The sequence below is a fragment of the Carcharodon carcharias genome, chromosome 17, assembly GCF_017639515.1.
Source record: "Carcharodon carcharias isolate sCarCar2 chromosome 17, sCarCar2.pri, whole genome shotgun sequence".
NCBI lineage: Eukaryota > Metazoa > Chordata > Chondrichthyes > Lamniformes > Lamnidae > Carcharodon > Carcharodon carcharias.
In genome coordinates, this window is record NC_054483.1 from 95127444 (window position 1) to 95146845 (window position 19402).

The following is a 19402-nucleotide window of genomic DNA, read 5'->3' on the forward strand; positions in this document are numbered from 1 at the left end:
TGGGAAAAGAAAAATCTATATAAATTATTGGGGGGAAAAAAAAGGGGGATCGGAAAGGGGGTGGGGATGGAGGAGAGAGCTCATGATCTAAAATTGTTGAACTCAATATTCAGTCCAGAAGGCTGTAAAGTGCATAGTTGGAAGATGAGGTGCTGTTCCTCCAGTTTGCGTTGAGCTTCACTGGAACAATGTAGCAGGCCAAGGATGGACGTGTGGGCATGAGAGCAGGGTGGAGTGTTGAAATGGCAAGCGACAGGGAGGTCTGGGTCATGCTTGCGGACAGACCGAAGGTGTTCTGCAAAGCGGTCACCCAGTCTGCGTTTGGTGTCTCCAATGTAGAGGAAACCGCATTGGGAGCAGCGAATGCAGTAGACTAAATTGAGGGAAGTGCAAGTGAAATGCTGCTTCACTTGAAAGGAGTGTTTGGTCCCTTGAACGGTGAGGAGAGGGGAAGTAAAGGGGCAGGTGTTGCACCTTCTGTGGTTGCATGGGAAGGTGCCGTGGAGAGGGTTGAGGTGTCGGGGGTGATGGAAGAATGGACCAGGGTGTCCCGGAGGGAATGATCCCTGCGGAAAGACGCCGGTGGGGGGCGAAGGGAAGGAAGATGTGTTTGGTGGTGGCATCATGCTGGAGTTGGCGGAAATGGTGAAGGATGATCCTTTGAATGCAGAGGCTGATGGGATGATAAGTGAGGACAAGGGGGACCCTATCATGTTTCTGAGAGGGAGAGGAAGGTGTGAGGGCGGATGTGCGGGAGATGGGCCTGACATGGTTGAGGGCCCTGTCAACCACCGTGGGTGGAAAACCTTGGTTAAGGAAGATATGTTTTTGAAAGTGGCATCATCAGAACAGATGCGACGGAGGCGAAGGAACTGAGAGAATGGGATGGAGCCCTTACAGGAAGCAGGGTGTGAGGAGCTGTAGTTGAGGGAGTCGGTAGGCTTATAATGGATACTGGTGGACAGTCTATCACCAGAAATTGAGACTGAGGTAAAGGAAGGGAAGTGTCAGAGATGGACAATGTGAAAATGATGGAGGGGTGGAAATTGGAAGCAAAAGTAATACATTTTTCCAGGTCCAGATGAGAGCATGAAGCAGCACCGTTGCAATCATCGATGTACCGAAGAGTTGTGGGAGGGGGCTGGAGTAGGACTGGAACAAGGAATGTTCCACATACCCCATAAAGAGACAGGCATAGCTGGGGCCCATGCAGGTACCCATAGCCACACCTTTTATTTGGAGGAAGGGAGAGGAGTTAAAAGAGAAATTGTTCAGTGTGAGAACAAGTTCAGCCAGACGGAGGAAAGTAGTGGTGGATGGGGATCGTTTGGGCCTCTGATCGAGGAAGAAGCAGAGAGCCATCAGACCATCCCGGTGGGGGATGGAGGTGTAGAGGGATTGGACGTCCATGGTAAAGAGGGGGCGGTTGGGGCCAGGGAACTGGAAATTGTTGATATGATGTAAGGTGTCAGAGGAATCATGGATTTAGGTGGGAAGGGACTGGACAAGGGGAAAGAGAACGGAGTCAAGATAGCCAGAAATGAGTTCCGTGGGGCAGGAACAGGCTGACACGATCAGTCTGCCGGGACAGTCCCGTTTGTGGATTTTGGGTAGGAGGTAGAAGCGGGCCGTCCGAGGTTGGGAAACTATCAGGTTGGAAGCTGTGGAAGGAAGATCTCCAGAGGAGATGAGGTCAGTAACAGTCCTGGAAGCAATGGCTTAATGTTCAGCGGTGGGGTCATGGTCCAGGGGGAGGTAGGAGGAAGTGTCTCCAAGTTGACACTCAGCCTCTGGAAGGTAGAGGTCAGTGCGCCAGACAACAACGCACCACCCTTGTCAGCAGGTTTGATAACAATGTCAGGGCTGGACCTGAGAGAACAGAGTGCAGCAAGTTCAGAGAGAGACAGGTTAGAGTGGGTGAGAGGAGCAGAGAAAGCCATTGTTTCCAGGACTGTTACTTGTATGCCCTGCTAGTCTTTCCACACCACCCCCATTAGAGCTGTACCTTGATTGCCCTGCCATCCATTCTTAATTAGCACATTCGTTTAGATAATATCACCACCTTCAACACCTCTTTGTCCCTTTGTCTGTGACATCTTTTGATTATCTGCTCCTATCACTGCTTGCTTGTCCCTACAACCAACCCCCCCCACCCCCACCTTAAGCCAGCTTATATTTCACCCCTCTCCTAATATTCACTCAGTTCTGTTGAAGGGTCATGAGGATTTGAAACGTCAACTCTTTTCTTCTCCGCCGATGCTGCCAGACCTGCTGAGTTTTTCCAGGTAATTCAATTTCTCCTTAAACTCCTCTCAATTCCTCCAAATAAAAAGGTGTGGCTATGGGTAACCACATGGGCAACCACATGGGCCCCAGTTATGCATGTCTCTTTATGGGTATGTGGAACATTCCTTGTTCCAGTCCTACTCAGGCCTCCTCCCACAACTCTTTCTCCAGTACATCGATGATTGCTTCGGTGCTGCTTCATGCTCTCGTCTGGACCTGGAAAAATGTATTAATTTTGCCTCCAATTTCCACCCCTCCATCATTTTCACATGGTCCATCCATGACACTTCCCTTCCTTGACCTCTCAGTCTCAATTTCTGGTGACAGACTGTCCATCAATATTTATTACAAGCCTACCGACTCTCACAGCTACCTCGACTACAGCTCCTCACACCCCGCTTCCTGTAAGGACTCCATCCCATTCTCTAAGTTCCTTCGCCTCCGTCTGTTCTGATGCTACTTTCAAAAACAGTTCCTCTGACGTGTCTTCCTTCTTCCTTAACCAAGGTTTTCCACCCACGGTGGTTGACAGGGCCAACCGTGTCCAGCCAATCTCCCGCACATCCGCCCTCACACCTTCCTCTCCCTCCCAGAAACATGATAGGGTCCCCCTTGTCCTCACTTATCACCCCACCAGCCTCCGCATTCAAAGGATCATCCTCCGCCAATTCTGCCAACTCCAGCATGATGCCACCACCAAACACATCTTCCCTTCACCCCCAACGGCATTCTGCAGGGATCGTTCCCTCCGGGACACCCTGGTCCACTCCTCCATCACCCCCGACACCTCAACCCCCTCCCACTGGACCTTCCCATGCAACCGCAGAAGGTGCCACCCCTGCCCCTTTACTTCCCTTCTCCTCACCGTCCAAGGGCCCAAACACTCCTTTCAAGTGAAGCAGCATTTCACTTGCACGTCCCTCAATTTAGTCTACTGCATTCATTGCTCCCAATGCGGTTTCCTCTACATTGGAGACACCAAACGCAGACTGGGTGACCGCTTTGCAGAACACCTTCAGTCTGTCCGCAAGCATGACCCAGACCTCCCTGTCGCTTGCCATTTCAACACTCCACTCTGCTCTCATGCCCACATGTCCGTCCTTGGCCTGCTACATTGTTCTAGTGAAGCTCAACGCAAACTGGAGGAACAGCACCTCATCTTCCAACTAGGCACTTTACAGCCTTCTGGACTGAATATTGAGTTCAACAATTTTAGATCATGAACTCTCTCCTCCATCCCCACCCCCTTTCCGATCCCCCCCAATAATTTATATAGATTTTTCTTTTCCCACCTATTCCATTATTTTTAAATGTATTTCCATCCATTGTTTTATTTCTAACTTTTAGCCTATTTCGATCCCTTCCCTTCACCCCACCCCACTAGGGCTATCTGTACCTTGCTTGTCCTGCTTTCTACCTTAATTAGCACATTCCTTAGATCATATCACCACCTTCAACACCTCTTTGTACTTTTGTCTGTGGCATGTTTTATCTCTACCTTTTAGCCTATTTCGATCCCTTCCTTTCACCCCACCCTACCCCCACTAGGGCTATCTGTACCTTGCTTGTCCTGCTTTCTACCATTAATTAGCACATTCCTTAGATAATATCACCACCTTCAACACTTTTGTCCTTTTGTCTGTGACATCTTTTGATTATCTGCTCCTATCACTGGCCCTCTATCCAGCTCTACTTGTCCCACCACATCCCACCTTAAAATTTCACCTCTTTTCTATTTTTACTTAGTTCTGTTGAAGAGTCATGCGGACCCGAAACGTTAACTATGTTCCTCTCTGCAGATGCTGCCAGACCTGAGTTTTTCCATGTATTTTTATTTTGGATTTCCAGATCCTCAGTTTTTTGCTTTATCTTGCTGAAATACCAGAGGGCCTGCTTCAGGAGGCAACTAGTAATATGCAAATTGGCATCCTACAAAGTGCATAGGATCTGGACTACAATTTCAAGGTACAAATGGGTGGAAAACTAGTGTGCAGGCTTTTCCCATGTGTAGCAGACACTGAACCGCCCAAATAACAATCCTGAAAAGGAGGAATGCACCTCCTGTGCTTATAGACCTCTGGCTCCTCAAACCAAAATGAAAGCTGGAAAATATATTGCCTTCCACCAATCTGCAAAACTGTTTCACTCACCAGCAGCTCATTGGTGGCATACAAAAGGAACATGAGTCTCTAAATGTCACAGAACACGCATGAGAAAGTGGGCATAACCTGTCTGGTTCAACTTAGCTTTCAGCAGTCTATCTGGCCCACCCATTCAAGTGTGATGCTGCTATTTACAGCACTTACCCACCATTCCTTGTCCTGGAGGCAAAAACAAAAAAATGAATATCTACATTCCCTCATGAATGGGTACAGTCTATGATAGGACGGAGAACACATGCATTGGAAGCAGTAGGCTGAACAGACAAAATTGGCAGTGTTTTTTTTTCTCCTTTTTTCCAGAAAAGTGTCTTTTCTCCTTATGCATTTCAGTTGGATTCCACAGCATTAGGGTGAGCAAAGTTTTCCATTATGTTCTATTTCAAATGTTGTAGCGGTCCTTAAAAAAAAAGTTGCTGTGCCATAAAACCAATGATGGATGAAACACACAAAGAGCAACATTAATTGAAAAAGAGTTTTGCACATCCCAGATGCATTTACCAGTTTCCTCACTTAGCCTAGAAAAGACCAAGAATCTTCCATAGTCAGTGCTGAATCAGATCTCACCTGATGTAATATGATTGGCCTCAAAGTCCTTGGGTTAGTGAGGAGTGGGTGGGAGGGAGAAAATCAACCCATTGCCATTTGATTGTGATCAAGAAGGATAAACTTGAATAAGGTGCCAATAAATAACTGAAGTTCATGGAGCCTTACCCAACAAGGAGTCAAAGCTTCCAGGAGAGAAAAACAAAGAAAATTAGCAACTGTTCATTTCAGTTTAACTCCAGCAGGTCACCAGGTTTAAAAATCCCAGATTTTGGCAATAAGGAACAAGAAAACGGTTTACAGATTTATGCTATACCTCCTGGGGTAACAGTTTTGCAATAGTGCAAGAATAGTTCGAATGCAACACATAGGCCATTATTCAAAAATCACTTGTCTCATTTATAGGGAGCTCAACTTTTCTTGATGGCAGGGCAAAGTATCTTACTTGATCAACAAACTTTTTAAAATGCTTCACTGGCCTGCACAAGACTTGGGGGAAAAAAAAGAGTTCTGTTTCTCAACCTGCTGCACCAAAAATGTGGCCATTTCACAAGGCAAGTGGAGGTATTGCTATCAGAGGTGATGCTGCCATCAGAGATGTAGGTTATCAGCATCTCTTCCAGTTGTGAGCTGGGTGTTCGTTCATTTTATAGCGTTGTTGATTCTATCAGCAACCAAGCTAATAGTATAATAATGAACAGCGTAAACATCAGAGGTCCTATTTTATTACTTGTTTAGGCACCTATAAAACTGAAAGATTACATGCAAAAGGTGAATTCCTGTGCCAAAAGAATGCTATATAATTTCGGAATGCCTTTGTCCTGTGCTCAAAATAATGAATCAATTTTATTGCTTAAATTCAATTGTTTACAATATTCTACTAAAGGTTCAACATCAACAGATGACACAAGGCACAACTTGATCAGTTCAGAAAGAGCAGTACATAATTAAAATCAAATGGCTGATCTCTTACACAGGCACAATGGTCATTTTTAGAATTAACATCTCCTGATGAGACTAGAGACAGCAGTCCAGATCCAAGGAACCATGTAGCTGCCAAAGTATTAGTATGAGTGAGCTCTTATAGAATCTTGCAGGACACAGGCCATTCAGCCTATTGTGCCTGTGTCAACTCATTGAAAGAGCTATCCACTTACTCCCACTCCTCCGCTCTTTTCCAATAAACCTGCAAATATCAATCTCATGACATTCCAGTGGCTTCAGTTCTTTGTACATATATGGACTCCTACCAAAAAATTCTTGCTTCTATCAATGATATATTTATGAGAGCTCATTGTTATTGCAAAGTTACTGGCACAGCTTTGACATTTGTCAAGACAAAACGCAATTTGTAACAGCAATTTTAATTTTGAAGATTGGCTAGGGTGTTAATGTGAGTCAAGTGATGTGCTGCTCTTCTTGCAATTTGTTCCAACTTCAAAATAAAACCTTATTTTTAGAACTTCCTCTACAGTGAAGTATTCCATTATCCAAAGTCCATTGTGATTAAATAAATAATTCTGAAGTATTTAATAACTTAAACATTTTACAAAGCAGTCACTTTGTCCCTTACAGTATTAAGCAGAACAGTATAAACTTGTAGTACTGCAAACATTCTATAATCCTAACAAAATGATTAAGGAATTTAATGGAGCAGAGACAATAACTTGCAAGTTCAGTGCCACTTCATGTTTTCATTGTAATTAAAAAAAATTCAATTCTAAATTTCGATGTCAATTTTGTTGTAAGCAAATTACCAATACTTTTAGTATATAGTTGATCTCCTATGGCATCATGTATAGGGAATCAAGAGGAACTGTAGTCCTCTAATAAAGATGGATCAAAGCCAAGGTATTATAGTAAGTTGTATGAACTACATTAGAAGATTAATTTTACCATAAGTTATACTTCATTTACCTTTGCTGAATTTTATAGTTTGAGTTTGTATTAGAGAGAAAACACAACACAAGGCCACACTGTTGTTTCATTTGAAAATGCTTTCCAAATAGCGACATGCTGTCAAAACAAATGCTAATCAATCATTTATGGTTTGTCATACTGTGTCATCAGATGACAACCTTTATCTAAAATACATTGCATAATTTTTAGGAACATGGCATGAATTACTCATTCTTGCAAACAAACCAACACTAATATTAAAACACACTATTTTAGGCTTTATTAATAGGGGTATTATAGAGTACAGGAGCAAGGAGGTTACGTTAAACTTGTATAAAACACTGGTATGGCCTCAACTGGAGTTGTGTGTTCAGTTCTGGGCACCACACTTTGTCATGCCTTCACATCTTTCCCAGAAAGTAGATGATTCACGAGAATGGTTCCAGGGATGAGGAACTTTGGTTATGTAGATATATTCGAGAAGTTGGGGCTGTTCTTGAAGAGATGGTCAAGAGGGTATTTAATAGTTATTCAAGTCATGACTAGTCTAGACAAAAGTAGATACGGACAAACCATTCCCACTAGTGTAAGAATCAGGAATGAGGAGATATAAAATTTAAAGGTAACTGGCAAAAGAAGCAATGGAGACCTTGGAGAAACTCTCTCTCATGCAGCAAGTGGTTAAGATCTGGAATGCACTACCTGAGAGTGTGGTGGAGGCATGTTCAATCGAGGCATTCAAGAGGGAATTGGATTATTATCGGAAAAGGAACAATGTACAGAGCTACAGGGGGAAGGTGGGGAAATGACCTCCAGTGTTAGAATGAAAAACTATTACATCACAAGATGCACTGCAGCAATTCACCAAGGCTCCTTCGACAGCACCTTCCAAACCCACAACAGCTACCATCTAGAAGGACAAGGGCAGATGCATGGGAACCACCACCTGCAAGCTCCCCTCCAAGCCACTCATCATCCTGACTTGGAAATATATCGCTGTTCCTTCACTGTTGCTGGGTCAAAGTCCTGGAACTCCCTCCCTAACAGCACTGTGGGTGTACCTACACCACATGGACTGCAGCAATTGGAGACCTGACAACACGATGGGCTGAATGGCCTCCTTCTGTAACAATTCTGTTATTCTATTGTATTGAACACAAACTTAATTTTACTTGTGTATTAAGTTTTGTTTTTGAGGCTGTACACTGATCAAGGAGATGATGCTATTTTTCTTCTTGCTGTTAAAAACATTTCAACAAATTTGACTCCTAGTGTCAGACTGAAAAACTATTGCATTAGAAATGCATGGGAGATTAAGTAACAATTTCCCTCATTAAATGGTACATGAATTTTGTGAACTATAGGTAATATCCTCAAACAAAGAAAAAGTTTTCTATTAGTACAACTGAAGGTAACTAACTAACCTGTCTCGTTATATTGCCATGGAGAAGAGCTTCTATGTGCAGCCGTGACAACAGTTGAGGTATAAAGGCCTTGAGGCGAATAAGAGTGACATCTGGAACAGATTTTTAGACAGCTAAATCAATCACACATCTAAAGAATATATATATATATATATATATATATATATAATATATATATATATATATAAATATATATATATATATATACATACACACACATCATTGCTGCAGAGAACCAACACAGCATGGCACAAAGCATTATATAGAAAATGAGAATGTGCACCTATCATGAATTCAAAGCTGAGTTTTCCCCAATGTACAACACTTGTCAATTGTCTTGCATTCACTATGCTTCGAATTCATATAACATCTTACCTGGATTCAAAGACCATTGTTTGATAGCACAGAAAAACAAGCTTGAGCAGTGATGGCGAGAAGTATTTTATGGATTTCATAAATAAAAGAAATCATGAAACAATGTTGTAGATGGAGCATCAGAGCTTACTTGCACAAATAAATAGACTAAAAGGACAAAGTGGTTTTAAATCTCCTTCAATCTGTAACTAAGATTGCTTAAATTGCTGAGCATACAAATGACATTATGAGCTAAGCAGCCCACTTGATTGGCACCCCATCCACTAACTTCAACATCCACTCCCTCCACCACTGGCGCATAGTGCCTGCTGTGTGTACCATCTACAAGATGCATTCAACAATTCACCAAGGCTCCTTCAACAGCACCTTCCAAACCCACAACCGCTACCACCTAGAAGGACAAGGGCAGCAGGCGCATGGGAACACCACCACCTGGAAGTTCCCTCCAAGCCACACACCATCCTGAGTTGAAACTGTACTGCCGTTCCTTCTGTCGCTGGGTCAAAATCCTGGTACTCCTCCCAAACAGCACAGGATGTACGTACACTACATAGACTGCAGCAGTTCAAGGTGGCAGCTCACCAACTTCTTGAAGGCAATTATGGATGGGTAACAATGCTGGCCTAGCCAGCAACTCTCACCTTGTGAGAGAGAATTTTTTTAAAAAATCCCCTTTTCAGCCACCTGTCACAAATTAAAATACAACTCAAGTACAATACAATCAAAGGTTACGGGAAAAGGCGGGAGAATGGGGTTGAGAAACTTTTCAGCCATGACTGAATGGCAGAGCAGACTCGATGGGCCGAATGGCCTAATTTCTGCTCCCATGTCATATGGTCTTAATAGAGAAAAAAATGAAAGGCTTGCATCTAATTTCTATCAATAGATATTACTGCACAATTTAAAAACCTCCCTATATATGTTTAAACGAGTAAGATGCAGTAACACCATTTCAGTGAAAATGGTTCTTCGGCACATACTACTGAATGCAATTAAATATAGTTTGCAAGATTTTGGTCGAAGAAACTATATGGGCAAGTTAAAATGCTAGCCATGTTAGTTACCTTTTGGTTCTAATTGCAACATTTCATTACATACTGCAAATAAAAAGTAATCAGATAAAGTGACAAGTAGTGTTCCGGCTGTGGTGCATAACATTATGACTTAAGTGTTAAATTCAACAATTTTACTGTAATCCTACTAAATTTTATAGTGGGGGAAGTTGACGAGAGATTTCCCAGGGGCAACATCCTTCTTTGTGCAATCTGTTCATTTATATGCGTAGTAACTTTAAATATTTTGCTCAGCCATACATGTGCACTATGTTAAAGTGCATTACTTGTATGCTGCCTGCATATCATCCAGGTTGCTTCGCGGCCATACAGAGTCTAGAAGGAACATGTAGGGGCCATGTAAATTAAAAATTCTTATTCATGGTTAGTTCATCTTCCCTATAACAATATGTGCACTGCTTCATTCTGGGCCCAAATGTTTTGGTTGTTACTGTAAAGATCCTGACGAACAAACTAACTGAAGTAAATGTTGAAAAGGCTACCAGCTTGGAAAAAAAGTCTCTCAATAGTCACACCTAACACAAATGAAAATGGTTGCAGAAGTCAATCATTGCAGGCTCAGGATATCACTGCAGACAATCTTTGCTATAACATTCAGTCCAACCACCCTCAGCTGCTTCATCAATAACCTTTCCTCTGTCATAATATCAGAATTCTTGCTGCACTTGTGTCAGAGGTGCCGATTATTTTTCCCCATTTAAAGGGGAACCTCCCGGTTAGTATTCATTTCAAACAGGCTCTGTGGAGCTGCAGCATTATTCAGGGACTCTACCATTTTGAGGCAGGCACACAAAGGAAAACCAGGGACCTATTGAGTCTGGTTTATAGCTTGTGCACTGAGTTCCAAGTCCCATGGTGCTTGCTACCCTCATTAGGGCCAATAAGCACCTTAGACACTCTGGCCTCTGCAACACAAGCCATGCTTAAGTGCACTGTGCAGCTTTCATAGTACTGGCTCCAATGCTGCTCAGAGAATCCAAGTGCTCCCAAGTGTCACCAAGTTCCACACAATACCACCTTAGCAACAGAATACACAGCAGAATAGTTGATATAATACTGCCATCATAAAGTAGCAGACTGTCACACATATCCTGAAGAATTCTACTGTGCTGATCTTGAGATTTAGACATTCTGGTAATGATCTAATTTTAGCTTGCTTGCATTTTTTGGGTTGGAAAGGGTTTATAAATGTAGTTATGGCAACATTAACCTGAAACTCAAGGCAGTCCATTACCACGCAGTAATAAGAAAAAAAGAAATAGGAGTAGGTCATTCAGCCCCTCTAGTTTGCTCCGCCATTCAATAAGATCATGGCTGATCTGGTTGTGGCCTCAACTCCAATTTCTTGCCTGATTCCCATAACCTTAGACTCCCTTGTAGATCAAAAGTCTGTCTAACTCAGCCTTGAACATATTCAACGACACAGTTTCCACTGCTCTCTTAGGGTAGAGAATTCCAAAGATTAATTATCCTCAAAGAAATTACTCATCTTCATCTTAAATGGGTGTCCCATGTTCTGAAATTGTGCCCCCTAATCCTAGATTGCTCCACAAGGAAAAACATTCAACATCCACTGTCAAGCCCTCTCAGAATCTTACATCTTTCAATAAGATCACCCTCATCCTTCTGAACTCCAATTTATGGGAAGTGGATTTAAATGTTGCAATATCATTTAAATAATAAAAGATACATCTGACTCAAGTATTTCTGCATTGGTATATTTTCACCCCAATTAATTTTGTTCTTGTTTTCTTCAGTGAAGTGTGAATGGTGGAGTTTTGCAAAAGCGGCAAGCCTAACACAAATCAAGTTAAAAAAATCTATAAGTGTTAATTTCTTGAATTATGTACATCTGAATTCAATAGCCATTGCTTGATACAGTTTTCTGTCCCATAAATATGCACAAAGATCGCACAGGATAGCATAGTTGGCGAGAGACTAGTCTTTCACCTCTGGTTCAAATCAATCTAGACTTATGCAATGGAAATTCTATACATCTGTGGTTATAGAAGGTTGCCAAATTAGTGAGTTTGCCTGCTGGGCTAACTCATTCATAGGTCTCAGGCTGCTAGTTCAGGAAATGGAAAATGTCACACTGGTGGGAGAGTGGGTGCTTTTCTGAGGTATGTTATTGGAGCAAAGTAGAGCTTTACTCTGCATCTGGCACTGCCATACCTAACCTGGAGTGTTTGTTACTGCTACCTAGGGACCTAAAATAGGTGCATTCCTCACTTTGATGAGCACATGAAAAAGAAAAGTGACTATTAATCATATTGTATAATAATCTCAACAGGTTTCAAACGTGAAATGTATTCAAACAGATAAAATTTTAAACTATTTTGTTTTATGCCAATTTTTGCATTGCATTTACAATTCAAAAAAGTTCCTACCTTCCAGTGCTTCCTTAAGTTCATCTTTGGTCCATGCCACCTCAGTCATTAGCAGTCTGAGATAGTACATAGCATGCTGGTGAGGCTGCTCCGCTCTAAAATTATTCAGGGATCGCATATACTAAAATAAAAAGGAATAAAAAAATCAATTAAATAACGGTCATTATCTCACCCTGCTCCAAGTAAGGTTAAATACCTCTGACAAATGAATTAATTTAAGTTTAGATATGGCCCCCATATTTGAATCTAACTCAACCTTTAAAAAATATTCAATGGCTCAGCCTCCACTACTCTCTGGGGAAGGGAATTCCACAGACAAACGACTGAGAAAAAAAAATTCTCCTTATTTCAATCTTAAATGGGAGGCTCCTTATTTTTAAAACTCAGTCACCTAGTTCTAGTCTCTCCCCCAGGGGAAAGACTCTCAGTACCCACCACGTCAAATCCCCTTAGGACCTTGTATGTTTTAATAAGACCATCTCTAATTTTTCTAAACCCCAATGGATACAAGCCCAGCCTAGCCACATAAGATAACCCTTTCATCCCAGGAATCAAATCGAGTAAACCTTCTCTGAACTGCTTCTAATGCTATCATATCCTTTCTTAAATATGGAGACGAAACCGGTGCACTCCAGATATGGTTTTGCCATTTCCCTGTACAACTGTAGCAAAAGTTGCCTATTTTTATATTCCATACCCCTTGAAATAAATAACATTCTCTTTGTCTTCCTAATTATTTGTTGTACCTGTATACTAACTTTTTGCAATTCATTTCTGTGATTCGATGTATGGGAAACCCAGATCCATCTGTACTGCAGATAGTACAGTGCTTTTCTATTTTTCCTGCTAAAGTAGACACATTCACATTTTCCTACAATACACTCCATCTGCCAAATTTTTGCCCACTAACTTAACCTATATCCCTTTGCAGGCTCATTTATGTCCTCTTCACAAACTTACTTTCTAACCCATCTTGGCGTCATCTGCAAATTTATTGACCCTAATTGAATGAGGGGTCTAAATGTAATTGTTACAAATTGTAAATAGTTGAGGCCCCAGCACTGATCACAGCTTCCCAAACCAAAATGACATTTATCCCTACTCTCTGCTTCCTGTTAGCCAATCAATCCTCTATCCATGCTAACACAGCATGCCCTACACCACAAACTCTTAATTTGTGTAATAACCTTTGATGTGGTATCTTATCAAATGCCTTTTGGAAATCCAAGTACACCACATCTACTAGTTCCTCTTGATCCACATTGCTTGATTGCTTGTTCCTTCCTCAAAAAACTCCAATAAATTAGTCAAACATGATTTTTTATTTCAAAAACCATGTTGACTCTGCCTGATTGCATTAAGATTTAAGTGCCCTGCTATAACCTCCTTAATAATAGATTCTAGCATTTTCCCCCATGACAGATGTTAGGCTAACAGGCCTGTGGCTTCCTGCTTTCGGTCTCCCTGCTTTCTTGACCACATTTGCTATTTTCCAATCTGATGGGACGTTTTGAGAACCTAGGAAATTTAGCAGCTGCATCTTTTAAGACCTTAAGATGAAGGCCACCAGGTCCTGGGGACTTCGGCTTTCAGTTCTAATAGTTTTCAGTACCCTTTCCTTGGCAATTGTAATTGTTTCGAGTTCCTCTCTCCCTTTGACCTCTTGATTTACAATTATTTCCGTGATGTTGTTATTTTTGTCTTCTGTAGTGATAAACTCTGTTCAACGCTTCCACCATTTCCTTATCTCCATTCATTAATGGCCAATGCTCAAGTTGCTCTTTTCCTTTTTAAATAGTTACAGAAACTCTTACTGTTTTTATTTTTTTAGCAAGCTTTCTCACTTTTAATTTCTCCTTCATGTTTCTTCTAGTTGGTTTGTTTTTTTTTAAACTTTGCCCAATGTTCTGACCTACTATAATAGTTGCAGAATTGTATTTTTTTTCTTTCAATTCGATACCATCTTTAACTTCCTTAGCTACAGAGGGTGTATCCTTTTCTTAGAATCTCTCTCATTGGAATTGTCTCACTGCTAAGTGTTATGAAATATCTCCTTAAATGTCTGGCATTGCACCTCTACTATTCCATCCTTTAACCAAATTTTCCAGTTCACTTTAGCCAGTTCTGTCTTCACATCCTTGCAATTATCTTTAAAAAGCTTAAAACACTAGTATTAAACCCACACTTCTCACCCTCAAACTGTTCAATTATGTTATGATCACTGCTGCCTTGAACTCCCTTTGTCACTGGATTAATAATCCAGAGACCCAGAGTAATGCTCTGGGGATCCGGGTTCAAATCCCACCAAAGCAGAGAGTGGAATTTGAATTCAATAAAAATCTGGAATTAAAAGTCTAACGATGACCATAAAACTATTGCCAATTGTTGGAAAAACCCATCTGGTTCACTAAAGCCCTTTAGGGAAGGAAAAATGCTGTCCTCGCCTGATCTGGCCTATACGTAACTCCAGATCCACAGTAATGTGGTTGACTCTTAACTGCTATCTGAAATGGTCTAGCAAGCCACTCACTTGTATCAAACCACTAAAAAGTCTAAAAGGAATGGAACCGGGCAGACCACCTGGCATCGGTCACAATATCAAACAACCCTAGTGACCCTGCAAAACTCTTCTTACTAACATCTGGTGGCTAGTGCCAAAATTGAGAGCACAGTCTCGGACTATTCAAGCAACAGCTTGACAAAGTCATACTCTCAGAAACATACCTTACAGAAAACATCTCAGACACCATCAGGTCTCATGGTATCAGGTCAAACATGGGCAAGGAACCACCCTGCTCATTACCACATACTGCACCCAGCCCACCTCAGCTGATGAATCAGTCCTCCTCCATGTTGAACACCACTTGGAGGAAGCACCGATGGTGGCAAGGGCAAAAAAATGTACTCTGGGTGGGGGACTTCAATGTCCAAGCTGGCCGAGTCCTAAATGACATGGCTGCTAGACTGGGTTTGCAGCACATAATGAGGGAACCAACAAGAGGGAAAAGCATACTTGACCTCGTCCTAACCAACCTACAGGTGCATCTGTCCATGACAGTATCAGCAGGAGTGACCACCACACAGTCGTTGTGGAGACAAAAATCCAGTCTTCATATTGAGGATACCCTCCATGGTGTTGTGTGGCACTACCACCTCAGCCTCCTCTGGAGGTGCCCAGCATCACAGATGCCAGTCTTCAGCCAATTCGAATCACTCGAATCAAGAAACGGCAGAAGGCATTGGATACTGCAAAGGCTATAGGGTCTGACAATATTTCTGAAGACTTGTGTTCCAGAACTCGCCATGCCTCTAGCCAAGCTGTTCCACTATAATTACAACACTGGCATTTATCTGGCAAAGTGGAAAATTACCCGGGTACGTCCTGTACACTAAATACAGAGCAAATCCAACCCAGCCAATTACCATTCCTTCAGTCTACTCTCAATCACCAGTAAAGTGATGAAAGGGATCATCAACGGTGCTACCAAGTGGCACTTGCTAAGCAACAGCCTGTTCACGGATGCTCAGTTTGGGTTCCGCCAGGGCCATTCAGCTCTTGACCTCATTACAGCCTTGGTTCAAACACGGACAAAAAGAGCTGAACTCCAGAGGTGAGGTGAGAGTGATTGCCCTTGACATCAAGGCAGCATTTGACCAAGTGGAGAATCAAGGAGCCCTAGCAAAAACTGACGTTAATGGGAATCAGGGGGAAAACTCCCTGCTGGCTGGAGTAATACCTACCATAAAAGGATGATTGCATTCGTTGAAGGTCAATCATCTCAGTTCCAGGACAACACTGTGGGAGTTCATCAGGATAGTGTCCCAGGCCCAACCATCTTCAGCTGCTTCATCAGTGACCTTCCTTCCATAAGGTCAGAAGTGGGGGCTGTTCGGCAGCATTCACAGCTCCTTAAATACCGAAGCAGTCCATGTCCAAATACAGCAAGACCTGGACAATATCCAGGCTTGGGCTGACAAGTGGCAAGTAATAATTGTGCCACACAAGTATCAGGTAATGACAATCTCCAACAAGAGAATCTAACCGTCACCCCTTGACATTCAATGGCATCACTGAATCCCCCACTATCGACAGCCTGAGAGTTACCATTGACCAGAAACTGAACTGGACTAATCATAAAAATACTGTGGCTGCATGAGCAGGGCAGAAGCTTGGAATCCTGCAACAAGTCACTCACCTGACTCCTTGAAGCCTGTCCAACATCTACAAGGCACAAGTCAGGAGTGTGATTGAATACTCTCCACTTGCCAGGATGAGTGCAGCTCCCACAACACTCAAGGAGCTCAAAAACATCCAGGACAAAGCAGCTCGCTATCTACAAACATTCACTCCCTCCATCACCGACACACAGTGGCAGCAGTGTGTACCATCTGCAAGGTGCACTGCAGGAACTCACCAAGCCTCCTTAGACAGCACCTTCAAGACCCACAGCCACTACCATCTAGAAGGACAAGGGACAAGGAACAGACACATGGGACCACCAACTGGAAGTTCCCCTCCAAGCTAATCATCCGGACTCAAATACTATTCCTTCAATGGCACTGGGTCAATATCCTAGGACTCCCTCCCTAACAGCATTTGCCACATCACTTCAATCAGAACTTGCCCACTATCCTCACCGTCTCCCATCTCAACAAATTTCCAAACCCAAGTCAAAAGACTACCTCCAATAAATACTGCACATTAATTTTTGCCAATAATCTCTTGTTCAGAACCTTACTAAATCCCTTTGAAATTCATTGAGAGAACATACATATTTCCTTATATATCTTATTAGTAATCTCTTCAAAAGCTTCAATTAGTTTAGTCAGACATGTCTTACCCTTAAGCAATGCTAGGCTGGTTCATCTTATATTTCCTGAAGTGTTCACTCACCACTCCTAATGACAGATTCAAGTAGCTTATTCATAACTGATGTTAAATTGATTGGCCTATAGTTAGCTGGTTTCTCCCTCCCACCCTTTTTAAATAAAGGAGTTACATCAGCAAGCTTTCAATCTAACACCACAAATCAAAAGCAAGGAAATTTTGAAAGATTGTGATGAATGCTTTTGCAAATTCTTCACCTACTTCTATTAATACCATGGAGTGGAACTGTTGAATCCTGGAGATTTACCTATTCCAAGTCACATTTTCTCCAATATCTCTTTAATCTACTTGTTTTGATTCCAACAAAAATACATGCTCAACAAATGCCATTATCCTGTTGTCTGAGTATGACCAGCGTCTGTCTTGAATGGAGCCATATTGCTCATGAGCCATTTTCTTCCTCTTAACATATTTATAAGCTTTTACTATTAACCTTCATGTTACTTACAAGGGAGGAGAAGGATTGAGAACCAAAATAAATAATTTTGTAAGCAGAAATATTCATCTAAAAAGCAAAATGCTGTGGATGCTGGAACTCTGAAATAAAGACAAAATGGTAGAAATACTCAGGTCACAAAGCATCTGTTGAGAGAGAAAGCAGGACAAGGTTTCAAGTCATAACTTGATGAAAGGTCACCAACCTGAAATGTTAACTTTGTTTCTCTCCACAGATGCAACAGCACCTATCAAACACCTCTATCACAAGAACAAGAGCAGCAAATGCATGGAACATCACCACCTGCAAGTACTGTCCAAGCCATACATCATCCTGACTTGGAACTATATCACCGTTCCTTCACTGTCACAGGGTCAAAAACCCCTGTAGCACTAACAGCATTGGGTGTATCTACACCAGATGGACTGCAGCGGTTCAAGAAGGTGGTGTCCAAGAAGGTGGCTCACAACAGCTTCTCCAGGGCAATTAGGAATACTGCCCTTGCCAGCAACACTCATCCCATGAAAATAAAAACCTGAGTATTTCCAGCATTTTGTGTGTTTAATTTTCTTAAATATACATGACAAGGACTGATCCAATCCAAATGGTAGCCAGTAGCACACAATACAGGAACGGTGATATATCACCAGAATTCCAATAATTACTGTGCATTGCAAAGATCTTATTTAAACAAATGATTGAACTTTCCCATATTTTAACCATAGTACATGAACAGAGAACAGATCTGATGTATGGATTTTTATAAAAAGTTTGCTGTTTTTGATATCCAATTATACAGGCTCGAAAAATTAACTCTGCCTTCCTCTCCACAGATGCTGTCAGACCTGTGGAGTTTTTCCAGCAATTTTTGTTTTTATTTTAAACTTAGATCCTGTTAGAAATGACATTCGCAGAACCCAGTGCCTTTTCATTCCTTAACAAATGAACTAAATTGCCTCTCAGGAATTTCTTCCAAAACATTTCTAAGAATGATGGCCCAAATTTCTTATAAATTATCATAGATGATAATGATCTGCCAACTAAACATCCCAACGTTTCAGCTTCGGCATACAAGATTTTTTGAATTGCAAGTTTGGATGAAATCAAATTTTGTTACACCAATTCTCCGTAACTCTTTTCAAATGCTCTATGAGAATGCAAAGTATCTAGAAGTTTTGATTAGTGTTGCTTGTTAAGCAAATCTTTCAAGTAAATGTTCTCCATCAGTTGTTCATTTGAAATATAGACAGATCAAACTCTTCACCTGCTTAGCTTTTGATCTAAACTGGATACCAAAGTAAAAAAACTTAATTTTCTGTTAATTGAAACATTTGGATTTGCTCGTGATGTCAAAACATTTGATAAAATGTACTACTTACAGCTTCTTTGATTATTTCAAATCGTTTCTCATCAATGTCAAAGGTGGCCATCTTCTCAATTATCTTCTTGAGAATTATGTGTTGCTTGTCATTGTAGCCCTTCACAACCAGCTGTTGGCAAAGGAGAGTATAGAGGTTTTGCAGGCAAGAAATAAGCAGCCGGAACTAAAGTACAAAGGCACTGAACAGTTATCACCTAAACTTACTGTATGCCTGGCAGATTTGCCAGTTACTTTAAAAACAAATTTATTTTCACTTTTACAAATTACAGAATAGAGTGAAGCATATTCAAAAATCACTGTTTACAGCTTGAAATGAATGGTACCATTTTACAACCAGCACTTTCTTCAGATGGCAAAAAATGTGTGAAGCCAAAGTTGTGTTTTCTTTGAAAGTCATCCCAAAAGCTAAGATGCAAGAGCGAGCTGAAAATATTACAATTAATTTTCTCTTCCCCTGCAGCACCATAACAGAACGGCAACTCAGGCAAGTAGGGAAACTGCCAATCAATGTTGTACTATTTTGATTACAAATTTCCTATTCCACT

At 41.5% G+C, this 19402-nt stretch overlaps 1 protein-coding gene across 7 annotated transcripts in view; it reads right to left on the reverse strand.

The window, feature by feature from the left end:
* The window catches only part of ide (insulin-degrading enzyme), a 133205-nt gene that overhangs the window by 41821 nt on the left and 71982 nt on the right, over window positions 1–19402 (reverse strand). For all 7 annotated transcript variants that reach the window (XM_041209437.1, XM_041209436.1, XM_041209435.1 and 4 more), the window contains 3 exons: window positions 18856–18966; window positions 12153–12273; window positions 8315–8406 (listed from right to left, as the gene is read on the reverse strand). In XM_041209437.1, the coding sequence (XP_041065371.1) occupies window positions 8315–8406; window positions 12153–12273; window positions 18856–18966 (324 nt within the window). The remainder of the gene's footprint in view (window positions 1–8314; window positions 8407–12152; window positions 12274–18855; window positions 18967–19402) is intronic.